This window comes from Gymnoscopelus braueri, assembly GCF_963280865.1.
Source record: "Gymnoscopelus braueri genome assembly, chromosome: 16".
Taxonomy (NCBI): Eukaryota; Metazoa; Chordata; class Actinopteri; order Myctophiformes; family Myctophidae; genus Gymnoscopelus; species Gymnoscopelus braueri.
Genome location: NC_137616.1, coordinates 15,878,268 through 15,896,911, shown reverse-complemented (window position 1 = coordinate 15,896,911; position 18,644 = coordinate 15,878,268). Strand labels below are relative to the sequence as shown.

Sequence of the window (18,644 nt, the reverse complement as noted above, 5' to 3'; positions counted from 1 at the left end):
TGGGTTTCATGGATGACATTTTCAAAGTACTTTATTACATATTGACAGGCAACTTTAAACAGCATACAAAATGGTATAAAAGATGAATAAAGAAAATGTTTTAAGGTTCAGTGACATAAGCACAATGGTAACAAATAAATATTGAAACATTAAAAGAAATTTACAGTAATATCTTTTGCCAGGTTGAACTGAATGGAAATCAGGAATGTGGTTGAGTTTTGAATTATGTATTTACTGAATATCCACAAAGACATTCAAGCTTCAAACAACCTAATTCTTTACATGATTATTAATTAAAATGATGGCTAGTGGGCAGTGCCAAAAGGTCAAAAGCACTAGATGAAATTGACCATTAAGTCAGATTTGCCCATTGACAAAGTCTTGCATCCATTCAGCAATGGCACACATTTTACGATGCTGTTATGGCTCCTCCTATAGGTGGTGTGGAGAGCGGTGGCAAAAGGAGAGACTTTAGTTTGGCCGACATGGCTGCTATCTCAGGGTCCTGGGTCTCATACATTTTCACCAATCTGGCAAATTTCAAGACACCTGAAAAGGAAGCAAAACACTACGTCAAAGGGGGCACAGTCGGTAGCGCTGTCTCCTCACAGCTAGAAGGTCCTGGGTTCGATTCCCGCCGGGGACGCTGTGGGCGTGTTCTCTCCTCTGCGTCATCAGTGCCCATACCCTAGGTGGGGTTGACGAAAGGGCCTACTCTGTGTGGAGTTTGCATGTTCTCCCCATGTCTCCTAGGGTAGGTACATAGGTCACAAAAAAATGCAGTAATCCTGGTCTCTATACTGCCTCCCCCTGGTCAGCCAGGGCGCCTGATGGAGGGGAAAGGAACTGGTTGGAATAACGTGTTCCTTCCACGTGCTACGTCCTACCAAGGGAAACTCCCCCCTTTCGGGTGATAAGAAGCGGCTTGCTTGCTCCTCATGCATTGAAGGAGGCATGAGCTTCAGCTTGGGCTCTCCCTAGGCTGGCAGAGGGAGAGTAGCGCCCAGGATTACATAGGCAATTGGCACTGGGTGAAAAAATATGGGTTACAAAATCGTGGGATAAAAAAAGTGTAAAAAAAAAAAAAACACTACGTCAATTCCCAACATGGGAATCTTCCCATTCCAAATGCTTTTGACTGTCCAATCTGAGAATGGTTACTGTAAAGAACATTTTTCTTCAACATGTAAGGAGATGGAAAAATGGCTATCTTTTCTTAGAAGGTTTAACTATGCACCGAATGCTGGAAATGTTTTAAATATATTAACAGTGCACTGAATTTTGTAACAATCCTGTTCGGTGGCTGAGTATGCTCAAGAGCTTTCAGTGTTTTATGAACACACCGTGTGTTGGTACACTTAACCACTTAAAACTTCTATATACTTGGTCCGCTCTTTTTCCCCCTCTACATCAAATCTCTTTGCTGAAAATAGCCGATTTACTAGCTAGTAATTTGGCTATTTTCTGCAAATGTTCTCCCCAGAATAGGGATGCAAGGGTTCAAGTGGTTAAATCAAGGAAAAATCTAAATTAGATCCACCTGATTGTTTTCTAAACTGAAAAACGTATTCAAGAAGCCCTAATGTCAATACCAATTAAGACTGTATCTAGTGAAACTGCCTAAATATTTCCCTTACTAAAAGTTAAATGATTGAAAAACTGATAAAAAAGGAAGGATACAAGATTAATTTGAGAATAAATGAATAGCAGTGTTGTACCGCTAAATGTGTCACCAGCACACCCCCTGTAGTAGTTTTTGGTTGTGTCGTGCGACATGCCAAAGTGCTCTCTCCTCGTTGGCTTTCATCATATTATACTTTTAACATCAGTGTATCAACCAGCCGAATGTAAAAGTTCGATTGCAAAAACATTATGGAGAACGTAAAAAATGATATATCACAAAATGTATTAAGTAATGTTTTGGATGGCCTGGTAACACTAAGTAGGGAAATGCATGAATTGAAATATATCGTTGGTACTGTAGGTAGATAAAACATGTAAGGAGTCACAAATTAAAATAAAACAACCTTTGAAAATAATACTATGAAGCCTGAACAAGACAATAAGACTAATCGATCAGTTAATCCCATCTTGTTGCACAGGATTACATTTTCATACCAAACCATAATCAACTCAACGTGACACGAGCATCGTCACGGCACGTATTGTCACCAGACACGTGACTGACTTGACAGAGGAATTTTGATGCGAGCGGGAGAAACGCACCATCCTTCTCAGTTCCGCTCCCCACTGAACAGGCACCCCGCCCAAACTGGAGGAGTCGCTATTGCAGCGGCAGAGGTCACCCTCCCCACCCGGCTTCCCACCACTGTGACTGAACACAGAACACAGCCAATTGTGTTTGTTGTAGTGCCCGGCCAAGCTGAATGCACCATGGAGTAGTCAAATCTCTGGATGTTCAGTCCATGCACATTATACAGTGTATGACACAACAAGCAAGCAATGGTAATGTCAAGCACCCAAATAACTTATAGTTGTTTGACCTAGCGAAGAGCCTTGACTCGAAACGTCGTCAATAAATTACACACGGAGCATATGAGTGTGCAGGTTTTACTCTTTCTCCCCGTATAAGTTGTAAAAATGTCCTGACACAGGCTGTGCGGTGCTTTGTTTTCTCACCCTCTCCTTCATTGTTGAAGCCATAGGCCTTGATAACCTCTTGTTGAATCAGAGTGGCCACGGGGAGCACCAGCTGCAGCATCTTGCCCATGTCATTACAGGCACTCTCTCGCGCCTCCTCCATCCGCGCCACGTTCTCTGGGACAGAGAACGCCTGGATGACCTCACTGAGCACCACTGCAACACAAACACACCATCAATTCCTCTGCTTCAAAAGTACGATAGAGAGAAAAGAATGCATACAACAACATGCAACAACCAAAAATGTAGAAAAAATACCATAATAAAGGCCTGAGTTAAAGAAGCCAACCAGCAATTGTTGGCTACTATATCAAAAGGACTGTTACTACTTCACTTCACTGGTTTTTATTTTTGGTCATTTGTACACTATGCAAACAATATGCTCTATTTTCTTAAAACAACAGCAGCAATAATACATGACATAGTTGTGACCAAAAAAAGGTATAGGCTGAAGCTACATAGCTTATACTGCCTACCCTTTCAACATAAAATACATCCATGACAATCAATGAAAAACAATGTAATTCTCACAAAAGTTAAATTAGAAGGAGAAGAAAAAAAGAATAAAGAAAAAACAGGACAAAGGTTTTGGCTTCATAATACAATGCATGTTCACATATATGGTTATACATGTGAATACATGATTTGTTATTTTTACTTTCTTTTTGTATCTATTTTTGTATATTTTTTTGTTTTATTCTCCGTTTTATTTTCATTATTATACAATATCGTTATATAACAATCAAAATAATACATGATCACACTAGCTCTTTATACTTAGTTAATTTTTTTAAAACTTTTTTTTAAAGACAGATCGATCTACACCTCAATTCATTATCGCAACAGCTCCACAAACTTACTCCTTTTACTGTTACTACAATTACAAGAAACATGCACTTGAACCCAAACCATGTATCATAGTTAGTTAGTTACATTTTACTTTCAATTGTATCTTTATTCAAAGCACTTTGTAAAGTAGTTTAAAAAAACAATACAAATATTTGCATTTTTACAATGATTAGGGTTTTATTTATATCTAATTACTACAGTAGTGTTATGTATGTAGTATTATTTTGAGCACCATCCCTGCATCGGACATGAACAAACCATTTTTTCATTTCTGATTAAAAGGGCTTCCAGTTATGCGAGTACAAAATGAGCACAATCATTGCTGGACACTGGTGTTGGAAAAATAGAAACAAACCAAGCTCTTCATTCTCACCTCTTGCCTGCTCAACAGTAAGGGTGGGTTGTTGTGCTGGGGCTGAGGCCATGTCTGTGAGAAGAGAATGAATGACACACATTTCAAGTGTTTAAAGTATGAACACAGTCTTACTGATGTTGTCTCATAGATTGGGGCTATTTAAAATGAATCTTAAAATGACAAAGGACTTATAGCACCCACAAAAATGTTATAGTGCTACTACATTTTCCTTTGTCTGTGTATTGTTCACATAAATAGTTATACTTTCCTTTTTGTCTGTGTATTGTTCACATAAATAGTTATACTTTCCTGATAGAACACATAACATGCATAACATTTAGGCCGGCTTACAATGATGGGATTAATATCCCGTCTCCATTTTCTGCATAATCGTCATGGCAAACCTTTGTTAGATGTATTTCCCTATTTAATAGGGAATACATCTGATCTATATATCCTAGACATCATCAGCACTAGTAGCAATAAACACTAGTAGCAAAAGACATATGTACAGTACAACAGTAGAACAGTTGAGGGTGGGGGGGTCATTTCTTGTAGATGATTGCAGTGGTATAAAGTAACTAAGTACATTCACTCAAGTACTGTACTTAAGTACAATGTTGAGATATTTTATACTTTACTGGAGTATTTCCATTTTTCAGTAGTTTTACTTCTACTCCACTACGTCTCAGAGTCAAATATTGTACTTTTACTCCTGTCTCCACTACTATTATTTGAAAACTTGAGTTAGTTACTTTGCAGGTATAAATTATAATATTATAAAACGTACATTAACCACTTTAGCCCCATTTTATGCATAGGCCATTTGAAAATAGACGATAAGCTCACAACTACAAGCTTGTGAGCATGTAGATCTGCTATTTTCAAACATTTTACTACTTTTACTTTTGGTACTTTGAGTATATTTTGATGCCAATATGCCTTTTGTGCTTTTACAAGCATTAAGTAACATTTTGAACACAGGCATTTTAACTGTAACGAGTATTTTATATTGTGGTATTGCTACTTTTACATAAGTAAAATATCAGAGTACTTAATTCTTCCATCACTGAATATAAAACTCGATGTTCTTCCAGACATCATGCATTTGGTTTATCAGGGTCAGCTGAGCTTTCCTTTATCGAGCTAAGCAGAGCTGTTTAGATAAGGTAAACCCATGATCATGAAATATGTTATGCATATATATGTTATGTATAGCCACAGTATGTAGGCCTATATGTTTAAGTAATGAAGTAAGACAATAACTCACCACACACACCAAGAATGAAAACGACCTAGCCTAGGAAAGGTAAATAAAATAATATGTCGTAAAACGATGCGTTTACGGCAAAATGTGTGTCTTCACGACATAGTGCCGTTGCCAGATTGTGTGAGGAAATAAGCAACCAGGTCTATGAAAACAAGCGCAGAAGAAGCGACCCGCAGATTGCGATGCGACGCGCTGCGAGCTTGCAGATCTGCTATTTTCAATCTTGAGGGGAAAAAAGGACGTTTTGGAACATTTTCGAAACATAATAACAACACAAATCATGTATGGGGATTGGGGACATTGCTCCATCCCTGCCCTGGCACAACATATTTTCAGATGGGAGTCCGCAGACAAATACATATTAATTTAGGGGTCCTTCACATGAAAATGTTTGAGGACCACTGGTTTAAACAACATTAGGAAACGAGCCCAAAAACCGGACAACCACCAATATTTACAAGCAACTTTACAGAAAAGTAAGCCCAAAGTCGCTTATAATAGCAGACATGGCAACACCGGAACGTTCCGCTTTCAGGTAGACACTGGACCGAAAGGTAAACAAACCGTGGATAATAAGTCATAAGTCCGCGTGTACTATTGTCTGATATAATTGGATCTACATTGAGGATAACCAACGGTATTGCGTTCTAAAAAAAACACTATGAAACATTAAGTGAAGTTATTTACCGTTGATCAACGCAGCTTTCTTCCCACCGCCACGTAAACAACACAGCTGTTTGCTAGTGTTATGGAGCAGAAGCTGGCACAATTCAGAGCTCGAAGGAGGGCTGAAAGTGCTGTGAAAAGTAGTGACTGTACTGGTACTACAGTTCAAAGTTCTGTGAAAAGCAGTGACTGTGCTACAGATCAACAGCCACCCAACATGCTGGAGGAGCACCACACATCTGCTGAGACAGCCAGTGCAAGTCAACTTAAAGCTGTCAAGCAAGAGGAAGATGAACTGGCAGATGAAGACACCAGGCCTCTCCTTTCTGGAGAGAAGAAACAAGTCGAGGTGAGTTAGTGCCGTTTATATGGGCAGGTACTATGTATTTTGTCGATTTGTCGACATTAACCAACTTATATATTTGGCTATTTTGAAAAGATTTGCATACATTTTAAACACTTGTTAAACAGGACATTCTGCATAATGAGTACTTTTACTTCTGGTACTTTAAGTATATTTTGATACCAATATTTTTGTACTTTTACTCAAGTGAATTTTGAATTCCGGAGGTTTTACTTGTAACAGAGTATTTCAATATTGCAGTATTGATAATTTGAGTTAAGTAAAACATTTGAGTACTTTTTCCACCACTGTGGGCAGGTTACCTCTGGTCCATAGCATTAGGAGTTCTAAGTTCTAACGCTATGGACCCGAGCTATGGGGCAGGTACAGTATACATACACAGTAGATGGAATTCCATTTCCACTGTGATCCACATGAAAACTGTTGATCCCCTGACAAAAACTAGTCACACCCACCCTACTATTGGACTTTTATGTTATAATTTCTGTAAAAACCGGCCCTGTTCCAGGATCCATGTCCCCTGAAGATCCCCCTTTATGGTGCCCCTTAGATAAGTCAAAGGTTATTAAAGTTTTGCATCAAAACATGCTTAAGTGCTCTTGTGGTTCAACTCACCAGAGTTGGACATGGTGTCCCATTTATGCCCCCAAAACCACAGTTAAACAAACATGCATGCATAGTAAGTATTGTGCTCATTTCTATGTAAAGATGTAAGTTGTAAGTTGTAAGTTGTACATGACCCATGACATGCTGTTATGTCCTCACTAGGATGGTCCAGTTTGGCTTCTGGACAGTGCCCTGGGCCGGTGGCTGAAATCAAGACAGTTTGCGTTCACAAATCTGACTCTGTTAAAGGTCTTACTGTGGCTGGTTCTTCTCGGCCTGTTTGCTGAACTGGGTTTTGGCTTGGCCTTCTTCATGATCTCCCTGTTCTACTGGCTCTATGAAGGACTCCGGAGCCCGGCTGAACGCAAACCTGGAGAGATGAGCGCTTATTCTGTCTTCAACCCAGACTGTCAGCCGATCCTGGGCACAATTACTGCAGAGCAATTGGAGGGAGAAATGGGATACAGTATGCTGGCCCACAGATAAAATCACTTGCTCAAGTGGAAAAGTAAAGTCTGCTGACAGCCTCACACATATCTTTAACGATTGGGAAATATATTTATCAGTGATTGATGACCGTACTATAAATGCATACAGATCAGTCAAATTGGTTTCACACAATAATGTGACTAATGGTAAATTGACATTAAATGTCTGTCTATTTCTATTTCTTCTTCTTGAAGCAATTTCATACACAAACAAATACTCAGAGACATGTCACGATGCAACAGCCAACCACGTGACGTCAAGGACCAAAATGACAGGAAAGGGACTGTTCACCAATTATCCCCTCTGTATACAAGACCTGGATGACAAATATTTAGTTGGATTCCCTATCACACAAGCCATGCTTCAGTTCACTTAAAACAGGCTTAAAAATGTTCATGTTCTTCATTTAGTCTTTTTGGGAAATCACAATGGGATTTATGATTTGTCTTTTGATTCTACTAATCTGATTAACCACAGGAACCCTAGCATCCCTATTCTGGACATGTCATAGGCACACATTCAGTGAAAATAAGCGAACATCCTGAGAAAATGGCCAATGTACTTGCTCATAATGCATGGCGTTGTGACACCTGAGCATGTAAGGTGAAGAAGGAAAAAGGAGGGGACCAAGAGTCCCGAGGGGCCTGGGGACTCCGGGCAACAAAGTATATCTTGCTGTCGGGGTGGAAACCTTGTCCAAAACCGTTCATTTTTTATTATTATTTAAAAAAACTCATTTTGAAATGGTGAAAATAGCCCATCAGACGCGTTGTGAGCTTGTAGATGGTATGTTTTGAATGTTTCTTCCTAAATTAATGCCCTACTTCATCATACAAGAGTTTCACACAAGTAGTAAAAACACTACAAGTTTCTGCCCGACAACAACGATATAGGGTTTAAGTGTTTCATGGAGATAACAGCTGTATTTTGTCCACTCACCCTAGGTTGAGCCCTGTGCCTCACAATTGTAGAATTACTGTATGTCATACAAACACCTATTTTATTATTGAGATTATCTACCAGTCGTAGATCAGCTATTTTCACTCCTTTTGTGTGACACACTTGTACAACGAAGGAGGGCATTGATCTGTGAAAAAAACATAAGTTAAAATATGGAGATACAAGGTTTCTGCCCGACAGCGACGATATGCTCCATGTGAAAAGTGCATTATTTGTGTCATGAGAGAATGGAGTCATAACCAACGTTGTCCTTTTGGACGTTTTAAAGACCATTATTACTGAACCAGGACATAGATTATGTGACGCAAAACCACATTTAGATTTAGGTTGTTGGGGGAAAAAACTAATTTGAATACCAATTTTGTATTTTTTCCTATTGTGTGGTAATGTACGAGATGCCAACTTTTACACATTTGACTGTCTGTCTGCTCTGCTGTCAAGTGACTGCAAAGTGGTAATATTTGATAACTTTACAATGTTTTAAAGGGCATCAACTGGTAATAGTGGGCTGTGCTTCTAGAAGACTGTTTTATCAATGAGGTTAAGGGTCAACTCCCACCTGTTAAGCAGAATAAAATGCTGCAGATAGATGGGAAAGGATACTTTTGGTGTGGGCACTACAATTAGTCTGATTTCTTTTTATTTCTTAGCCCACCTTTACTACAGTGTTTTCCTTTAAGACACACCTCAAAACTGGATTGTTTTCTTTTTCTTTTTTCAAGATGTGTTTGGGAATAAATAAATAAAAGGGTGAAATAAATGTAAAGTGTGAAGTTTCTAAAAGCAAGCCAGGTGTGTCTTGGTAGTTTGTTCTCTTTACACAATATTATCTTTATACACACGCGCACACACACACACACACACACACACACACACACACACACACACACACACACACCTATACTGTAGATAGATGGATAGATTTTTATTATAGTGTCCTACACCACAAGATACCCTGCCCGCACAAGCTTATAAGACACTCACAAAATGTGCATACACCAAGATACACCACAAACTTGAAACAAAATACATAAACATATTGATAATCCAGGCTGGGAGATACGGATACATCGTTCTCCAACACAACTGCCATGCCTTCTCAATGCATTTTCCTAAAACAAAAACTTCCATATTGAACATGGGGACGGTGAGAAAAACTGAAACTGGGAAACACTGGGGGTCTAGTAGTAAACCCATCGGGCACTAGGACCATGGAACCACCAAAACTGTGTGGGCTACTTCCGGATGTCGTTGTGTTGCTGTACATTACAGAGCTCCGTTCCGGTAGCAAATATAACACATCCGGTTTTTGAGCTAGCAAATATAAGGTTTCCGGTTGCCTTCAAAGTAAGAGCATCGCATTTAATGTTTTATGAAAGACATACATGCATTTCGAAAAAGACATTTATACAGTGGTGGAAAGTAACTAAGTACATGTAATCAATTACTGTACTATGCATTTAGAAAAATACACGTATACAGTGGTGGAAAGTAACTAAGTACTACTCCACTACATTTCAGAGGCAGATATTATACTAGTTACTTGTTACTTTGTATATTTTTGATTATAATTACAAGACCACTTCAGCCCTATTTAAACTTTGGAAATTTGAAAATAGCCGATCTACAAGCAAAATATTTTTATATTTATACAAGACCACTTCAGCCCTATTTAAACTTTGGCAATTTGAAAATAGCCGATCTACAAGCAAAATATTTGTATATTTAATTACATTTTGATACCAGTACTTTTACTTAATTACATTTAGAATTCAGGACTTTTACTTTTGCAGAGTATTTCTACATTGCAGTATTGATACTTTTACTTAAGTAAAACATTTTAGTACTTTTTCCACCACTGCATTGATGGATGTATTTATAAGAATTAGCCTACGCCCTAACAGGTCGTTATTGAAATTGGCCTTTGATCCACATTCAATGGGCACTTAGCACATTTTCCATACACCCATGTTTAACCACTGTGATTAGACTGTAAACAGGTTTCAGATTTAAATTGGAATGCCAAAGATGGCAATCCCCTTTCTATAAATAATAATAGTAGCTTGTACAGGTGTAACATGTGGGGGGTTTATAACATATTTAACAATACAATACAGTGTGTGTGTGTGGGGGGGGGGGTTTTCGTCATTTTATAGGGTCAAGGCCACTTGGCCTCATGGTGTTTCTCATGGCATGGTGTTTTTTCCCTCAATTTCTTTAGAGCACAAAGCCCAAATACCATTGAATATAATATATATGTATGTATATATATGTATATGTATATGTATATATATACAAGCAGTCAGCCATAGATTTCATTGACAAAGTAGGCTACAGGATAGGCTACAGGATATCACAGGCATCACAGCGTATTTATATATATTCTGTTTTTGATAATTTGTACACTGTTTTATTAGTAAAGAGTAATTAAAAGGTATTTTTTTAAACTTTCAAAGCCTGTCTGTATTCTTTTATGGTGTGGGGTTGTGTGGCCACTTGTATACACTATTGGGTTAGGGTATGGCCACTTGTATACACTATTGTCTGAAAAGGGCCCTTTTCTGACCCCTGACCTCACTGGACGGCCCGCCACTTTTCAAAATACAGCTCTCCCGCTTAGCGGAGAGTGTGGCGGTGTAGAGGGGCTCTCCCCGAACGCGTGCGTACCTCCGAAGTTCCGGCGCCAAGCACCGTCTCCTGTCCAGTGTCCAATTTGTAGACACTATTGTCTGAAAACTGCCCTTTTCTGACCCCTGACCTCACTGGACGGCCCGCCACTTTTCCAAATACAGCTCTCCCGCTTAGCGGAGAGTGTGGCGGTGTAGAGGGGCTCTCCCCGAACGCGTGCGTACCTCCGAAGTTCCGGCGCCAAGCACCGTCTCCTGTCCAATTTGCAATTTGTAGACACTATTGTCTGAAAACGGCCCTTTTCTGACCCCTGACCTCACTGGACGGCCCGCCACTTTTCAAAATACAGCTCTCCCGCTTAGCGGAGAGTGTGGCGGTGTAGAGGGGCTCTCCCCGAACGCGTGCGTACCTCCGAAGTTCCGGCGCCAAGCACCGTCTCCTGTCCAGTGTCCAATTTGTAGACACTATTGTCTGAAAACGGCCCTTTTCTGACCTTTTCTGACCATTTATCCATTTAGATAAATTATTAATGTTTAAAAAAGCGTTTTTGTTACACAGAAACATAATATGTGTTGTGTAGAACCATAATATGTCGTTTAAATGCTTAATTTATAGTTTTAATGTGCAAATTAACCGTTTTTCAATGGCTCCTTTTTGCTCTAGAGGGTACTCTTATTCTGAAGAGATTGTCCACCGGAAGTATTATATTTGCTCCGTTATATTTGCTGACGGAACACTGCTACATTACAGTAGAGTCAAGTCCACGCCAGTCATAAACAACACAGTAAGTCATAATCTATCTACCTTATTATCTACCACATGTAATGCAATGAGAGAGTCATTACAGTGTAAATGAATGAGGTACAGTGAGAGTGTAACGCTTTATCTCTGGCTCTTGCTTTTACAAAATGATTTCTCTTTAAAGCCTGCGTGTCCTGAGCAGTGGTGGAAAGTAACTAATTACATTTACTCAAGTACTGAGTACAAATTTGAGGTATTTCTTTTACTTTACTTGAGTATTTCCAATTTTCAACACTTTTACTTCTACTCCACTGTACATCTCAGAGGCAAATATTGTACTTTTACTTCACTACAATTATTGAAACTTTATTTACTTGTTAATTTGCAGATATTAATTATTATATTATAAAACATACCACTTTAGCCTTATTTTATACATAGGCTATTTGAAAATAGCCGATCACAACTGTGAGCTTGAAGATCGGCTATTTTCGGCTTTTACTTTTGGTGATATTTTGATAAGAATACTTTTGTACTTTTACTCAAGTAACATTTTGAACACAGGCCTTTTACTTGTAACAGAGTATTTTTATATTGTGATATTGCTACTTTTACTTAAGTAAAATATCTGAGTACTTCTTCCACCACTGGTCCTGAGTGACCATTTATTATAAGAGGACTATGCCACCTCCCTGTTATTTATTCATTCATTCATGAATCATGATATTACAGTTTGTCCTTTGCCCGACTAACCCTAAGTCTGTGCGTGCGTGCCTTTCTTGTACGTTTTTCATGTCAAGGACCTGCAGTTAAAAAAAAATCTGGATTTTTCAAATATTTTCAAAAATAGCAGATCTACAAGCTCACAGCGCATCACAAGCTTGTAGATCGGCTATTTTTGAAATGCCAAAGTATAAAATATGGTTAAAGTAGTTGAAATGATGGCAATGCAGGGGTCTTCAATGTTTTTCAGGCCAAGCCATGCAAGGACCCCTTAGCTGAGAGAGAGATGAAGCAGGGACCCCCACTACATAGCCTATACTAATTCAATTCAATTCAATCTTTATTTCAGACCCATGGAGATCCATATCACAATTATACAACACAACACAATAAAATAACAGAAAATTAAAACAATTAAAAATAAATGCAAATAGCCCACATTGTTCAGTTTCTGACATACAAACATGTGTGCCAATGGTTCCACAGTCTAGATGAGAACCTGACAGAACTGCTTGTAGGGTCCGTTATGACAGCGATGATGTCATTTACTGACTCAGATGTCCTACATAAACCTGTACATATGGTTATGTAGCACATGGATTAAAACATGTTTTTTTGTAAAACTGCTATTTCTTCACTAAAGTTCTCCTCAGTATAGGGATGCTAGGGTGTAAAAAAAAAAAGAGAATCCTAGCACACAAAGATTTGGCAGTCCCCCTGTAATAACTCTGAGGAGCCCCTAGGGGTCCCGGACCCGCTGTTGAAGACCCCTGCTCTATATTAACACATTTAGCTGGAGAACCCCTGGGGGTTCCCGGACCGCACTTTGTGAACCACTGCTGTAGGCTACTAACAAAAGACATGCTGCTGTCTGTCTGTCTGTCTGTCTGTCTGTCTCCTCCGTCCATCAGCATCATGTCTGTAAACCCTGCGGTGGTGATGCGTGTGGTGGCCTCTGCCTATGCTGTGGCTGAGAAGGCTGGCTCCATTGTGAGGAACGTCCTCCGCAGTGGAGAGCTTGGTATTGTGCAGAAGGTGGGAGCAGATTCCATTTACCTTACCTTACCTAGTATTTTAGGAGGAAAGCTGTAGGGCTGCAACTATCAATTATTTTCTTTAGCCATTATTCTATTGATTACTTTTTAGATATTTTTCATAATCGATCAAATCGATTTGATATCGTTTGATGAACTGTTGCACCTCTAGAGGCAAAAATGCTGTGCATAGAAATGGCATCAATTCACAAGAATCAATCAATGACTGTGTAAATACTTTACATGTAAGACTTTCTAATTGATTTTAAACAATAAGGTAGGAATCACACACCAGTTAAACTCATTTGGTGTATTTAGATACTAGTTGCATTAGGTGTGGCTTGATGCCCTGTTAGAATCTTCTGTCTTTACTGTAACTTTAAAGCCAGGTATGTAAAGGAAGGAAAAAAACTAAACACAAATTGTCTCTGCCAAACATAGTTTTTCTTTGTGTTTTTCCATGCACAGACAGGGGTTAATGATCTGCAGACGCTGGCAGACAGACTGGCCCAGCAAAGCATCTGTGCCTCACTATCTAGGCGCTTCCCTAAACTCACCATCATTGGAGAGGAGGTGAGTCTGTAAATTAGAGCTGACACTATTATTATTGATTAATTATTCTAGATTTTATTAATCGAATAATCGAGAACCATATCTTTTTTATTTTGTTGTTTTATACAAATTGGCCCCAAAAATCGGTATTTTTCAAAATACTTTGTCTTACAACAAGTAACAAAAATAGCCGATTTGTCAACACGTTGCGATGCGCCGTGATTGATATATTTTTTAACATTTTGGGACATTTCAATCATCGATTATTATTATTATAAATTTGTTTTTATAATCGATTAAATAGATTAGTTCAATTAACTGTAATCCCTTCTACTGTAAACGTAAATCCTCCTTCTGGGAGTGTGTGTGCCATGATGTTGTAGGTTGTGCACTATAATCAAAAAATAAATAAATGTAATCCAGAAGTTGATGTAGTTTTATCCTTTCATATGCTGTAGGACCTTCCAGATGAGGAAGTAAAGGAAGACCTTATAGAAGATGGCCAGGCTGAAGACATCCTCCAGAAGACCTGCCCTGTGGAGTACAGTACTGTCAAAGAGGAGGAGGTAACAGTAAAGAGGTTTAGGAATAGAGATATATCTGCCATTATTTGTTGGCAATTATGCAGCTGATGTGTCTTTTTTTTCAAAAATAGCTGAACTACAAGCTCACAACGTGACACGTTGTGAGCTTGTAGACTGCCTATTTTTGAACGTTTTGGAATAGGGCTAATTAAATTTGTTAAATGTCCTCAAATAGAAACTTTCATCAAATCTACGTTTTTAACATTTATTAGAAAATGTTGCACTTTTTGGCAAAATAGAGGTCAAACATTGAGTCTTCTAGACTACCCAATATCGAACCCAAACATCTGGCATCAGTCAGATATGGTTATGGCTGTGTCATAGTGACATGAGCATGACAACGTGGTCCTCCTTAAGCCAATTTTGATATAGGATATGTGATAGTGGGAGGGAGGGAGGAAGGGAGAGAGAGACTATTTCATGTACATGGGCAGTTTAACAAGGATAGTTTTATAAATAAAAATGTACCAGTGTTGCATCCTACACATTGCAAGGGATGGCAAATCATTTAGTCACTAAATGATTAAGAGTACATTTCAAATGTCATAGTGTTGCCAACAGCAGGTTGATGTAGTCACTTGGGAAGTGACAGCTTGCACTAGTTGCTACGGGCTCTTTATACACTACAAGCAACAACACACTCCGTATGTGCTGTTCTGTGCACTTGCTGTGACCAGGAGGGGACCGGGCGTCCTTAAACAAGTGCACCCAAAAGCAAAATACTGTGGTGACATCCGCAACCTATAGAGAGCTCTATATAGCTCAATGTGGTCACAATCAAAATATTATGTTGGTCACGGCCTCAGGTCAGTAGTAAACTTCAGGTCAGGCGACATTCTGGTCAGAAATGGTTCAGTTGTACAGTACTTTGTTTGTGAATACAGTTTCTGAATGTGTCTTCTCTCAGCTGGTTGTGTGGGTTGATCCCCTTGATGGCACAAAAGAATATACAGAAGGTAAGCACTTCACCTGTTCATTACATCTGTGCGTGCGTGTGCGCGTGCGTGCATGTTTTCGGCCCGGTGAGCTGAGACTTAAGTAGTGAGCCATCAAGCTTGTGGTCTTGCTTAATGGGCATTTTCTGTCTGTTAACCATTGCACTGGCTCTCATATCTTCTCTTACACTTTCAGAACACATCCATTCCAGGCTTCATTGCATGTGGCCTTAGCAACTATAACTGCAGTAATATTGCTAAAAGTATGGCCTCTAGTTTGAGGGCAGTAATGTTAATGTTTATTGGTAGAAGTACAGAAGTTTGACACTGTAGCAGAATCGGTACAGCTGGTGATGTTTGTGCACCCTATCCAGTCTACATCATAATTTCATTAAAGAAGAAAGATGTAATATTTTGTTTAGAATAGTTGTCATTAGTCAAATTTACACAATGTCAGTGGAAGATTGCTGACACACCAACATCAGGAAAGCCACATCCATGGAAACAGTTTCAGCTCACAATACTTGGGAATCTTGTTGCTGACAGGAGAATGTGTTAGTACCTGCGTGGAAGTGGGAGGAAACATTACACTGGGTCGCTATCGGTCGAGTGAGCCAACTTACCGCCAGCAAACTAGAAGCCTGTATGTTTTACCTACCTTTAATCTACCTTTTACTTTAGATTTTTTTTCTCCCCCTACTTTTTAATGGAAAATCTGTTCTGTGGGTTATTTGGTCTGCATTCTTGCACTTAGATTCAGGACTGATAATGATGTTTTCCCTCTCGCGCTTTCCGTCTATTCCTGCATTATCTTTCTCTTCTGTGCCTCTCTTTTCATTTCATCCTTGTTGCCCAGCTGCGAAGCGTCTGCATCTCCCAGATGACCCCCAGATGCCCCTGAGAGGGTCGGACGGCTCTCAGCTTCGCAGTACTGCTCTGTGTATGGCAACAGAAGGCACTGGGACTGTCTGGGAGGGACATGTTTATAGAGTAATAGGCTCATACTGGGTAGGGCATCTTCAGGGAAAGGCCTCCAGGGAAGCTAGCTAAAATATTACATTTTATAGTATACCCTTTTAAGTGTATCTTCTTTCTGTCCTTCATCTGCAAGCTGTCACTATACTTGCCTACTCACAGTAGAAAGACAATTCTACAAAAGTATAATTACAATGCTGTCAACTGTAACTGTAACATACTTTGTTGCGTTCCCTCTAGTGAATGTATCTTTGTCTTTTGAATGCAGGGCTCCTGGATAATGTGACTGTACTCATTGGTATTGCATATAAAGGCAAAGCCATCGCTGGTGTCATTAACCAGCCATTCTACAACTACCAGGTACAGTAGTGACGTAAATGGAATGATACTGCAAAAGTGTGTCTTGAAAACATTCACTCAAGACCTTCCACTCTTGTGTCCTTAGCTCGGAGCAGAGGCAGACATGGGGAGAACTCTGTGGGGAATGCTGGGACTAGGAGCGTTTGGATTTCAGCTTCAGGAGGTCCCAGGCGAAAGACGCATCATCACTACCACCCGTTCCCATAGCAATAAGCTAGTAACTGACTGCGTAGATGCCATGGAACCTCATGAGGTCACTAGAGTGGGTGGAGCAGGAAATAAGGTCAGATTAATGTTTAGTTGATGATGTGCATTATGATAATGTCATTTTGATCTCTTTGACTAGCTAGTGTTCTGTCTAGGGACTGAAAATGACCATAGTGCTCGTCCTTCTACTTGAAATGTGTTCATAGGAACCTTGATGTTTTGAACCTTGAATTGTCCCCAAACAAATCTTAATTGCAATAGTCACACTATATTCATTTGTGGTCATTGAGCGTTAGTGTTTAAGTTAATTTCATGACTGTGAAGCACATGCATGCTTGCTTACATATTCCCCATCTGATTTGCACAGATTGTTCAGCTGGTTGAGGGGAAGGCCTCTGCATATGTCTTTGCCAGCCCAGGATGCAAGAAATGGGACACATGTGGTCCTGAAGCAATCCTGCGAGCCGTGGGAGGTAGGGGAAAAAAACAACCTTCCTACACATTAAAGCTACACAGTTCTGCCATAGCACCAACTTGCCAAATGCGCATTATTGCTTATTATAAAGAGTATCCCAATTCATAGTCCACATAAAATAGTAAATTGTATTATTCTTTGTGTAAAAGAATACGTTTTTACGAACAAGCTGTGCTGTATGCTGTTGCTTCTACTGTATTAATGGGAATTTGGATTATTTTCTTTTCTTGATGTTGTGGCACTGCTTGCACAGAAATAACCAAGTGATTTATGTATCTTTTGTGTGTAAATATTTATTTGGCTCCTCATTCTTTCCCTCTGCAGGTGAACTGACAGACATGCATGGCAATGCATACAACTACCATGCTAACGTTAAGCACATGAACTCTGCTGGGGTCCTTGCTACACTGCGCAACCACCAGTACTATGCTAGCAGAGTGCCACAGTCAGTGCTGCAAGGCCTCAAGTCAGACTGAGGTCAAATTCACTCAGAAAGTGCAGGGACAAACTCACAGACAAGGGTCTCATTTGTGGTGCTGCAGGGACTCAAAACACAAACAAAATTGAAAGAAGGTTCCTGTGCACACCTGTGTTAAACGGACATGTATGAGATTCTCCTCGGTCTCCAAATTAATTTATTTTTATAAAATCAAGTGTGTGTTTTTTGTCTGGTATCGTGATGTATAACATGACTTTTGTTTTGTAGAATATTGGTGGTTGATAGTAAAGGAAATCACCATACTGTGAGCATGACTTTGAATTCAGAGCATGAATTTTCACATTCCATAGAGCAAAATGAATAACCCCTTTATTGTAAGTTTTTTGCCTGTCAAACACATGTTTTTAGAACTGCAATAAAGTATAAAATCAAATCATTGAAATTGTCAGGATATTGACCAGGAGCTATGATCATAATACCACTGTTTGACAAACTTACAGCCACCAATTATTTTACTTCAACTTCAAATACGACCTAAAACGCATCATTGGTATAATCTGGTGGCATAAGAGGAAAGGTGAGGCTTCATAATCCAAAGGTTGAACGAAGCGAATGTAATTAGGTTATAAGATCTTTCTTATAACAAGTTTATTGGAACACCTGGATAAACCTGATGAACCGCAGAGGATTTTGCACACCAAGCTGAACAGCACTTCCATTTATTCTACTCTAAGTTTGAAACAAACTTAAGAGTTCTTAAAAAAATATAAA

General features: G+C 39.3%; 3 protein-coding genes across 4 annotated transcripts; 2 read left to right on the top strand and 1 right to left on the bottom strand.

The window, feature by feature from the left end:
- Nucleotides 1-13: 13 nt before the first annotated feature.
- On the bottom strand, nucleotides 14-5,883 carry grcc10 (gene rich cluster, C10 gene). 2 transcript variants are annotated; one of them, XM_080453893.1, is made up of 5 exons: nucleotides 5,823-5,847; nucleotides 5,136-5,165; nucleotides 3,884-3,937; nucleotides 2,641-2,817; nucleotides 14-549 (listed from the first exon to the last, which is right to left on the bottom strand). In XM_080453893.1, exons 3-5 carry the CDS (start codon nucleotides 3,933-3,935, stop codon nucleotides 410-412), a joined length of 369 nt encoding a protein of 122 aa, XP_080310019.1. In that variant the 5' UTR covers nucleotides 3,936-3,937; nucleotides 5,136-5,165; nucleotides 5,823-5,847; the 3' UTR covers nucleotides 14-409. The 2 variants fall into 2 exon arrangements, with proteins under 2 accessions (XP_080310019.1, XP_080310020.1); XM_080453894.1 differs by lacking the exon at nucleotides 5,136-5,165 and having other exon boundaries at nucleotides 5,823-5,883.
- saysd1 (SAYSVFN motif domain containing 1) lies at nucleotides 5,676-9,007 on the top strand. The gene is made up of 2 exons (XM_080453892.1): nucleotides 5,676-6,150; nucleotides 6,934-9,007. The coding sequence occupies exons 1-2, from the start codon at nucleotides 5,884-5,886 to the stop codon at nucleotides 7,255-7,257; spliced, it is 591 nt and encodes a 196-aa protein (XP_080310018.1). The 5' UTR covers nucleotides 5,676-5,883; the 3' UTR covers nucleotides 7,258-9,007.
- Nucleotides 9,008-11,569: 2,562 nt separating this feature from the next.
- Nucleotides 11,570-18,301, top strand: LOC308103430 (3'(2'),5'-bisphosphate nucleotidase 1-like). Its single transcript, XM_080453390.1, has 9 exons — nucleotides 11,570-11,632; nucleotides 13,224-13,347; nucleotides 13,815-13,919; nucleotides 14,357-14,464; nucleotides 15,390-15,438; nucleotides 16,661-16,752; nucleotides 16,838-17,035; nucleotides 17,327-17,432; nucleotides 17,759-18,301. Exons 2-9 carry the CDS (start codon nucleotides 13,228-13,230, stop codon nucleotides 17,908-17,910), a joined length of 930 nt encoding a protein of 309 aa, XP_080309516.1. The 5' UTR covers nucleotides 11,570-11,632; nucleotides 13,224-13,227; the 3' UTR covers nucleotides 17,911-18,301.
- The last annotated feature ends 343 nt before the right edge of the window (nucleotides 18,302-18,644 follow it).